Source organism: Phycodurus eques, chromosome 13, assembly GCF_024500275.1.
Source record: "Phycodurus eques isolate BA_2022a chromosome 13, UOR_Pequ_1.1, whole genome shotgun sequence".
NCBI classification, from domain to species: domain Eukaryota; kingdom Metazoa; phylum Chordata; class Actinopteri; order Syngnathiformes; family Syngnathidae; genus Phycodurus; species Phycodurus eques.
The window spans coordinates 25,689,195-25,698,393 of record NC_084537.1 but is presented as its reverse complement, the minus strand read 5'-3'; the positions used below and the strand labels follow the sequence as shown (position 1 = coordinate 25,698,393).

Below are 9,199 nucleotides of genomic sequence, written 5' to 3'. Positions count from 1 at the left end.
AAGTCTGAATGCTTTTTTTTCTTTTTCTGTTTTTAGACAATAAAGAGCCAACGTAGCGAACTTAGATCGATTCTTCCGCTTCCCTCTTCCCATTAACGTCTTGAGCAGTCTACTTACAACTCCATTGCAACATGCGGCCAATTTTGTCTTGATATTTTTGTCCCATCTCTGTCGGGCCAACGCTACATCATTCGTGCACTCGCCGTCGTCGTCTCGCCACTCTGCGCTAGTCGCATCTCTGTTGTTGACCAATACTGGCCACTCGTGTGCCTGAGTAGCATCTGCACCATTTGCACCATCGACATTGTCCCAGATGATGGCGCTACTCGTCACTTTAAACCGCATCCATTTCTTGTGTAAGCCGCAGTCATATTTGTCGCTGTCCGCCTAGGATAAAGAACATATGCCCGTTTGTCTCGGCGCCCTTTGCACAATGGTCATTGCACCGGACTATTCTTCTATTAGTCCTTTCAAACTGCTCTACTTGCTAGAGAACGCTGCATCTTTTTGCATAAGTGTCAAAAAAAACAATGTGTTTTTAATTGTACCGGCATTACTGGTAACCTTTTGTTGCTATGTTTCTTATGCCTTTCTGTCTCCAAAGCGTTCTCTGTCAATTGACCGTCTGTTGTCGTACTAGAGCGGCTCCGACGACCGGAGACAAATTCCTTGTGTTTTTTTTTTTTCCCACATACTTGGCAAATAAAAGATGATTCTGATTTGAGTAGGCTTGTTTTGTTCAAATCAAATCATCATTGCAGAAAAAAGACAGAAGCATGAGGTAAGTGTGCGCAGATTGATTTCCGCTAAAATACACGGGTTTTGTTTCCCGAATGCCTCACGGCTCTTCGAACTTTGAAAAGAGTTTGGATGGGTGACGTGACAGCCGTTCACTTCTGGCGCTAAACAGGCCCAAAAAACGGCATGTCAATTTGACACACCACAGAAACGAGGAATGTTAACAAGCCTGCCAAATTTGAATGAATTAAAAAAAATAATAATTGGAAATATCGTAATCATAAAATCAGGTTTCAAAAATGAAAACCAAAAGGGCCACTTCGGGTATGTCGAACGGATGTGCCAAAAGGAATCGAACATACTGAGGGGGTGACAGCAAATACGATGTAAGACTTCAAAACTAAATGGTTATGGTGGACTAAACATCGTAAAAATCACCACGCGTCAACTTACCGTCGTCGCTGGCGACATCATGTCACAGCCGAAGACGGAAGCCCGGCGAGTTGAGAATCAGAATCGCAATCGTCTTTATTTGCCAAGTATGTCAAAAACGCAAGAAATTTGTCTCCGGTCGTCGGAGCCGCTCGAGTGCGACAACAGACGGCCATTTGACAGAGAACGCTTTGCAGACAAAAAAACAAAACACAAAGTTTGGAGAGTCACTGAACAATGAAAGGTTACCAGTAATGGGCTAACGTTGATTTGTTTTTTTTTGTTTTTTGGGCAATCGTGCAAAAGTGAAATGACTAATAGAAGTGACCGTGGTGCAAATGGCGCAGAGACTTCAAGAAATGTAAGCAGTTTAAAGTGACTAGTAGGGCAATCATCTGGAATAGTGTCAATTGTGCAAATGGCGCAGATACTTCTCAAGCACTCAACATTAGATACGCAAGTAGCGCAGAGCGGCGAGGCTACACGGCGAGTGCGCCAATAATGTAGAATTGGCCCGGCAGAGATGGAACAACAAGTTGTAAAAACGCAAATTATAGTCATTCCTCAAAATAGTACCCGCAGTATTTTTTCAATTGCGTAAGTCCCGAGATTTGTGCATCCCGCAGCCGAGAAGTAACATAGTAGCAGGCTGGGCTAAATTGCCGCAACAACGAGCAGTGCCGAGAAAAACAAAAGGTTTGTTTTTCAGCGTCGCGCTGACTGCGGTCGACGCGAGCCCATTTGGAGTGTGCCGCATTTCCATGCGAGCGGCGGCCGAAAAAAAACAAAACAAAAAAAAGGGGCGTTTTGGAGCAGAGCGTAGCGTAGCTTTGCGTCTCGGGACACAAAAGCTCACCGAGGCCTGGAACACGATGGCGCCGAGTGCCCGCACCCTCGGGCCAGGCAGCAAATCAAACCCATAACGCGCCACGTCCGCCTGCGACCGCTGGAATCCTTCGCGGCCAAACCTGCAGAAGGCGCCCAGGTGTCGTCGGGGCCAAATTTGTGTTCCCTTGTTTTCTAGCAGCCTTTCTCAATTTGTTCCCCGATTGAATAAAGATGGGAGCTGCAGGTGAGGCCTTCTGCGGAAAACAATTCGGGAATCCAGAAGAAACCCACAAGTGCAACTTATGGTGGCTTCCTTGAAGTTTTCACAAGAAGTCCCACGGCGACTCTCCCAAAACAAAGGAGCAAGAAGCGAGGCACACCAACACAACACAGCGTTCCGTTCGCTGGCATGTTTCCCACGCCGCTCCCTTGAGCCGTCAGCATCTACACAGCTCCGATGCGGAGGAAACCGGAAATTTACCCAGCGAAACAAGAACAATGACACGTTCAAATGTCGTGAATAATTCACAGGCGGATGTTTGGCGTGACGCGCGTGTTTTCCCCTCAGAAAGCGACCGCGCTCGATGTGAGCAAGCTTCCGCAGCAACTTGGGTCAGGAGCGGAATGGAGCCACACAGCGCCACGCAGTGGCGAAAGCACAGTACGACGACAGCTTGTCTGACGATTTGGTTTTTTATTTCGCATTGACAGCGATATGAAAACGGTACACAATGACGTTGGCCCGTCATGTGGCCACTCAGACAGAAAAGGCAGGAAGTATAAAACATGTCCTCAATGGAAGTCGACCGTAACAGGCGTTGCGGCGGTAGTGCCAATAAGCAGTAAACGACGACGGTTAGGAATCGAAGATATGAACGTGAAAATAGGCAAGGTCGGCGAGCTGCCCGATCATCAAATCTTTCACATTTGGGTGAACTCGGAGTGACTTTTAAGTAATTGATGACAATATAAACCGCCGTCTCCTTGGTTCGGACTCTCGATTTAGAGTTCAGAAAGGAAAAAAAAAACCTTTGTAAAGTGCGTTGACAAACGGCGAGCTCCTCGCTCACTCCCCGAGACGGAACGAGCGCGGCGATCGTCAGCCGCTCTGCGACTTGGTGCAACATTCTCCGTCGGCCAACTTGAAGGCACTCGACGTGACGCGCAGAGGCCTCCCAAAGCAAAGCGCCTCGTGCCAAAAGCAACCGACACCGCGGCGAAACCGAGCGTTCGGATGAGCCCAAATATCACATTCAAGTACGTGCAAAAGTCCCGGCCGTCTTCGCGGCGGCAGGCCTGAGGAAACCCACGCAAACGCACACGCACACGCAAGTGCACCTCTTTCCCACGGCAAACTGGGGTTCCCGTCATCGAGACCCTAACTCCCCATCGGCGCTTCCGTCAAGGCTCCATCCCCAGGCCGACAGGGGAGACGGTCGCCTCCGAAGCGGTCTTCGTCTTCGTCTCTTCCGCTCGCTCAGACGTTGATCTTCTTGAGCTGCTCGTACGTGAGGAAGAACTGAATGCGGAGTCGAGGAAGGCAAATGTTTTTGTCACAGCTTCTGTAATCCGATGACATTTGTAGGCTCGCGTCTTTTTCTGAGACGGTAACAATTGACGTTCTTGAATCAAAGTTTGGATCGGAAGGCGCGTGGCAACTTTTTCCCGACGCGAGTGCGTGATATAGTCGACTTACAGTACGTGAGCGTCCGTGAGAACAAGGAGATGCAGATTTAATATTACGCTGCTTAAATTCTGCTTATTCTTTCCTGGCGACGAATTGCCAGTCAAGTTAATGAAGATTTCAGTGATGGTAACGCTTTGGCCTCTGGAACAAACGATCCCAAACGTAAATGTTCTCCGTGGGAAATTTTTGGGGGGTTAGGGGGAAAAAAAAAGCCAAAACAACCCCCCCCAAAACTGAAAAGGACTCGTGCACATAAAAGCTTTTCCCCGACCATTTCGCTTGAAGGATACGATGATGTTCCACGGGCCCAGACGGAGCCAGTTGGGGAAGAAGCCCTTGTAGAGGGCCACGAAACCCTCCGAGCGCCACGTCTGGAAAAACACGTTCGATACACACTTCAGCTTGTTATCGCTTGAGGATTAGTCAACGGTCCCATGCATGCTTTTTTTTAGCGGGCAAACGGTCGTCATATTTAACAACAGCGCACGATATTTATCCTCAATCAGCACTGGGGTGAAGTAAAGTTGGGCTCAAACTGAATATAGTATTCAGTATGGTATGCCGCTTATCACTAGTTTCCATGTAGCTCTAAAGTGCGCACTTCCTTATTTCAAGCCTTTGTCGCGTAGGAACATCTCTGACAGAATTACGGAGCTTCAATAAACAATTTCTATTTTCTGTGTTTCTCGGTTGTTCGTTACGGAACTACAAATGTAGGTCAGCTGCTAAACAAAAGCAACAAACATCTGTGCAAATGTGGGCTTAAACTGTTCAAAATGCTCCTCAAAACGAGAACGTTGCTAACAGATGGAGACCGATTTGTGCCAAATATCCAAGAGAAAGATTTGGGCTTTTTGTCCACGCGTCTCGTCGTCGGCCGCGGACAGACGGACCCGCAGTACGCAGTCGAGCGTTCCCTGGTACAAAGCCGCTCCTCTCCGATTCATCATCCGCGTCCGGACCACGTCCACCGGGTTGGAGGCCAGCGCCCCCGCCAGGCCGCATACGAAGCTGGACCTGCGTGCCACAAAGCGGGGCGGCGTTAGTCCTGCGCCATTTCGACGCTTCTTCGGAGTCACGGCGGAATTCGGCTTCTCCGGCGACTGCTTCGCGACGCAAAACATTTGAGCGTGATGATGGATCACAATGTCTGTTCGAGGTTTGTGACGGTGTCGGGGTCAGGGCTTTGGCTTTCGCGCACGCCAAACCCGTCCCGAGATGCCTTCACGCGGGCACCTTGTCTCGCGCTCGCGCCACCAATGCCGCAAACAAAACAATTCGGACTCAAATTCGACTCGCACTTTCGTCACGTGCCACAAAAATCGATATACGACGACGGCCTGACTAAACGAAGCCCCTCGCGTCATCCTAACCAAGATCTACGACGCCAAGATGCCGCAAGATGGCGCCAAACTGCTACTTTTATATTACACGGGGCTTTGTTTGGCCTGAGCACAGAAACAGCAAAAGGAGACTTTTTTTTTTTTTTTTTTTTTTTCCCTCTCCTTCCCCCCCCCCCCCCCCTCAAATCTGCCAATAGGTGAACTTGCGAATCGCAAATACGCGAGCGAAAGCTTTCCATGTGTCTTGAGAATGAATACTTTGAAATGAAAGAAATTGCTTCGAACTGGTCAAACTTGGCTCGTGACGGCAGTCCAACACGTTCCTTTGTCAAATGCAAACGAAAACGACGGTTGCGCTCCCTTTCGTTTGTATATCGAACAACGGCCAATCCCGCAAGACCTACGGGCGGTCCGCAGCGTTTACCGGTCTGACGAGAACGTCGAGCGCGCAGAGCGGGAACGGCGCTCTGTCGAGCGACAGCGGCCGATAAGAGCCCGGGACTCGAAGCGGGCGCCGCCGTCCGGCGTCTCGTGATCCGCTTCCGACCTTTAAACGACTCAAGTGCGAGCTGCGCTTTCCAAAGGAGGACACCCGCCGACTCTCACTTACAAGAAATGCGTGTACGCGTTGTCGCCCATGTGACCGGACAGGATCAGGCGCTTCTTGGCGATGTCGTAGACCGGCAGCTCCACGCCGACCACGATGGCCGCCCGCTGGGCGGTCAGAGAGACGCCCTGACGACCGACAACGAAATCACCGTCGATTACAACAGCAGCTTTCCAAACGAAAAGGCTTGTTGGCGGCAGGAATGCTCAAACTCAAGTTATGTTTTTCTTTTTTCCCATTCACTCATTTTGGTTCAATTTCATTCTTGCGTATTTCTTCAAATGAAATCGCACCATGACGAATGGATCCAATTCGCTTTCTTCGAATGCGTAGCCCAAAAACGAGCTTCGTCTCTGATATTACACGTCGCATTTCAACGACCTTGCGAGAACGCCGACGGGCTAAAAGTGAGGCAGCCGTGTCGAGTGGGTCGTACCTTCCAAAGCCCCCTGGTCCCTTCCTGCTGGTAGATGCTGATGAAGTTGCCCATCATGCTTCCTCGGATCACCCGTCCCTGGGCCTGCATGCGGATCTGAGAGGAAGCGTGCGAAAACGGTGAAGACTCGCCGCACTTTGACTCGAGAGAAGGCTGACGGCGGCAACTCCATGGAGCAAGCGGGCACGGCAAGCTACCGCTAGCGTGCCTTTTTATTCGCTCGTTTCTCGCACGACGCCTTCGAATCTTAAATGTCACGTTGGGGAAAACTCCGTCGAAACGCAGCGATGGTGAAATTGCCCGACCGACGACGGAAGCGAGTTTGCCCAAAGTGAGAAGACGGCGCGGAGCGCAGGACCGCGTTTTGCCCGTTTGAATATTTGTCGTCACGTTGGCGAGTATTCGTGTATGTTGCCGAGCCGTGCGGAGCGGTTGTTTGAAGGCTCGCCGTCATAACGCTCGTTCTCGTGAGCTCACCTGTGGCGTTTCGCGTGCTATTTTCGCCGACTTTCCTCCCGGTAAATTCTAGGCGTCGGCGGTTAAAGGATAATAAAGGATATGAACGGACGAAGGCCAAAAGAAGGTGAGCACGAGCACGAGCACGCAGGCGGGCTGAGCTTCCACAGCCGCCAAGAAAGGGCTGCCAGTTTCTTCTCTTTTTTTCACGGCCGCAATCTTCAGCCGGCCGAGCTCGACTCGCTTCCCGTTTCTCGGGCTGCGCTCGACACACTCGCCTCACGACCGCGTCGTCCTATCAGTTTAGCCGTAATAAAGACATCGTGTACACTCGCGGCGATCGAGCCGTTACCCGGCGGTGAACGTACGCGAATCGTATTCCTGCACGCGTATCGTTTACAGAAGACTCAATTGAGTCCCGGGAGGCCGCGGTCTACGAATAAGCCACCCGGGGGGACTTTGCGGGGCGACGGCGGGAAGACGGGGCACGCGTGGGGCCCTGAGCGCAGAAAGCCGATGTCGCCCCGCGATCGCCCGCAAACAAAAGCGTCTCCATCTTTTGATTCCGCCTCCGCGGGCACGCTTTCATACGTCGGGCGCGCGAGAGCGAAAAGCAGCGGCGCGCGTCTCGAGTCGGCGTTTTGGATCCCGTCCTCAGAGGGACTCGAACGGTCGGCCTCGGCTTCCGCTACCTTCAGCACGTCCGTGGGGTTGGCGATGGAGGACGAGACGACTCCGGCCAGAACGCCGCACAGCGCGTTGGTCGCCAGGGTCTCGTCTGGACGCAAGACAGAAGGGAGAGCGGCCGCAGCTCTGACGGGTGTCGCCGGCGAAGGGATCGGTCGCCCCGTACGAGTCCGGCGCGCGCCTCACCTTGGGGCCTTTCCGCCAGCAGTCTCTTGAGGCTCTGGTACGTGCCGATCTTGATGGTCCCGTAGGACGCCTGGCGCAGCGTGGCGGGAGCGATCCTGTAAACGTCACATTTTGGCAATCTCGCGAGGGAACACGAGAGGTGGTGTGCTCGTTAGCAGGAAGTGACAGCGTTTCCGAGAAACTGCGCGTGAAAAAGTCGACTCGACGAGCACGAGCACGAGCACGAGCACGAGCCTCACCCCGAATACAGCGCCCGGACGCCCTCCTCGCGCGCTATCCTGACGATGGCGTGCAACATGCCTCGGTAGCGGATCTCGCGGTACTTGCTGTCGCCCACTTGGCCCTGAACCTGAAGACGCGTCTTGGCGAGATCGATGGGGAACGTGCCTGCAACACACAAACGCAGCACGTCGCGGCTTCCGCTCGCTCGGGCCAACCGGTGAGCCACGCGTCGCGTTACGTCACGTCACTCACCGCATTCCGCCGTCACGGAAGCGAGGCCGCCGAAGACGAAAGGCTTCCAGCTGACGCTCGACATGTTGCTCGCAAACGTGGCGGGACCACAAGCGAACGCTCGCTTTTCAGACGAGCGAGGCGAGACCGCGCCCCTCGCCCCCTACTGGCCAACCGCTGCACTACACTTCCAAGTGGCCCGGCCCACTGGCGTTGCTAGGCAACAGAACCCTTGGGGCGAGCTTCGAACGCTCGCGAAATCTTACGATGCTAGTCGTCGGCAAGCTACCCGTGTCAAATAATAATTTGACTCGTCGACTTGAGTAAAAGTAAAGAATGACAAAAAAGGGATTGTCCGTGAAGGTTTCATTCATCCTCATTCGCTTTGGAGAACAACGGTGACTTTGAAAGACACGCGAAGCCATCTTGGCAAACTCCAAAAGCGCTCACATCTTTCCGTTTGTTCATTCATTCTCAACGTCGGGACTGTCGGGATGATGAACCAATTCTGAATACATTGAAAGTGCCGTTTTGAAAACTCCTGGGATTCAGCAACAACAATAAAAAGTCACCCACGAGAAACGTCTCCAAACTTGAAGCCTCCAATGGCACAAGGACCAAAATACAGGAAGTGTTAGGAAGTAGGACATTTCAGAGGTTTTTCTTCGCACTGGACACAAAGGTCAGAGGTCAGAGACGACGTGGCCCTCTCAAGTGAAGTGCCGCCATCTTTTTCGTCCCCCCGGCCCAGCTCAGGTCGTCCCTCCTCTTCCAGATCCAGCAAGCCCCTCTTTGCCCCTCTTTGCGAGCCTCTGGGGGTTCCTTTCCTGCGGTTCGTTCCCGTCACAAACAGACGGGGGCGCTGTTGCAATTTCCCTTTCCAAGCTCCTTCAAAGTGATGCGCGTGTTGCTCGGAATCATTTGCACGCGGCGAGGGACAAAACAAACGCAGCCGACATACTGTCGCCGTGCGAGTCGTCGGAGCTCTTTTTCAGGATGATAAACTGCACACGCTCTTTTGTCTTCAAAGATGTATTTCAGGTCATCTCTATAGCAGAACCAGCCATTTCCTCAACATATGTTAAAAGAGAAAATGCTTCATGTCAGGTGCTTAATGATGCAAAGGTAATTTACTTAACACGAAGAGGTCATATCATTTTCGACGTATTTTGTACGGGGAGGGCGGTATTGTAGTGGCACCTTGTAGCCAGTAGAGGGCAGTACAACACAAGTGCCACCGAGCGACAAGCTCGCGCTGCCGGATTTCGATTTATTTGTCTGTCTTCGTGTGTACACAGACACAGATGTATCCTTCTAATTAGGCAGCATGGATGCATGTGTCGTGT

The 9,199-nt window shown here is 52.0% G+C and overlaps 1 protein-coding gene across 6 annotated transcripts; it reads right to left on the bottom strand.

The window, feature by feature from the left end:
* Positions 1-3,380: 3,380 nt before the first annotated feature.
* LOC133412039 (kidney mitochondrial carrier protein 1-like) lies at positions 3,381-8,785 on the bottom strand. Of its 6 annotated transcripts, none has more exons than XM_061695040.1 (9): positions 7,875-8,775; positions 7,640-7,787; positions 7,401-7,519; positions 7,220-7,305; positions 6,072-6,167; positions 5,639-5,763; positions 4,579-4,702; positions 3,976-4,056; positions 3,381-3,517 (listed from the first exon to the last, which is right to left on the bottom strand). In XM_061695040.1, exons 1-9 carry the CDS (start codon positions 7,936-7,938, stop codon positions 3,476-3,478), a joined length of 885 nt encoding a protein of 294 aa, XP_061551024.1. In that variant the 5' UTR covers positions 7,939-8,775; the 3' UTR covers positions 3,381-3,475. The 6 variants fall into 6 exon arrangements, with proteins under 6 accessions (XP_061551024.1, XP_061551025.1, XP_061551023.1 ...); XM_061695041.1 differs by having other exon boundaries at positions 7,401-7,495; positions 7,875-8,769; XM_061695037.1 differs by lacking the exon at positions 3,381-3,517 and having other exon boundaries at positions 3,812-4,056; positions 7,875-8,781.
* Positions 8,786-9,199: the final 414 nt, after the last annotated feature.

Bases quoted from the DNA above. Each gene is read 5' to 3' on its own strand.
- LOC133412039 (XM_061695037.1), bottom strand. From the start codon at position 7,938: ATGTCGAGCGTCAGCTGGAAGCCTTTCGTCTTCGGCGGCCTCGCTTCC. The intron at 6,168-7,219 runs GTAGCGGAAGCC...GCTTCCTCTCAG, and splicing joins ACCCCACGGACGTGCTGAAG to ATCCGCATGCAGGCCCAGGG. The intron at 4,703-5,638 runs GTAAGTGAGAGT...TGTGGCACGCAG, and splicing joins AACGCGTACACGCATTTCTT to GTCCAGCTTCGTATGCGGCC.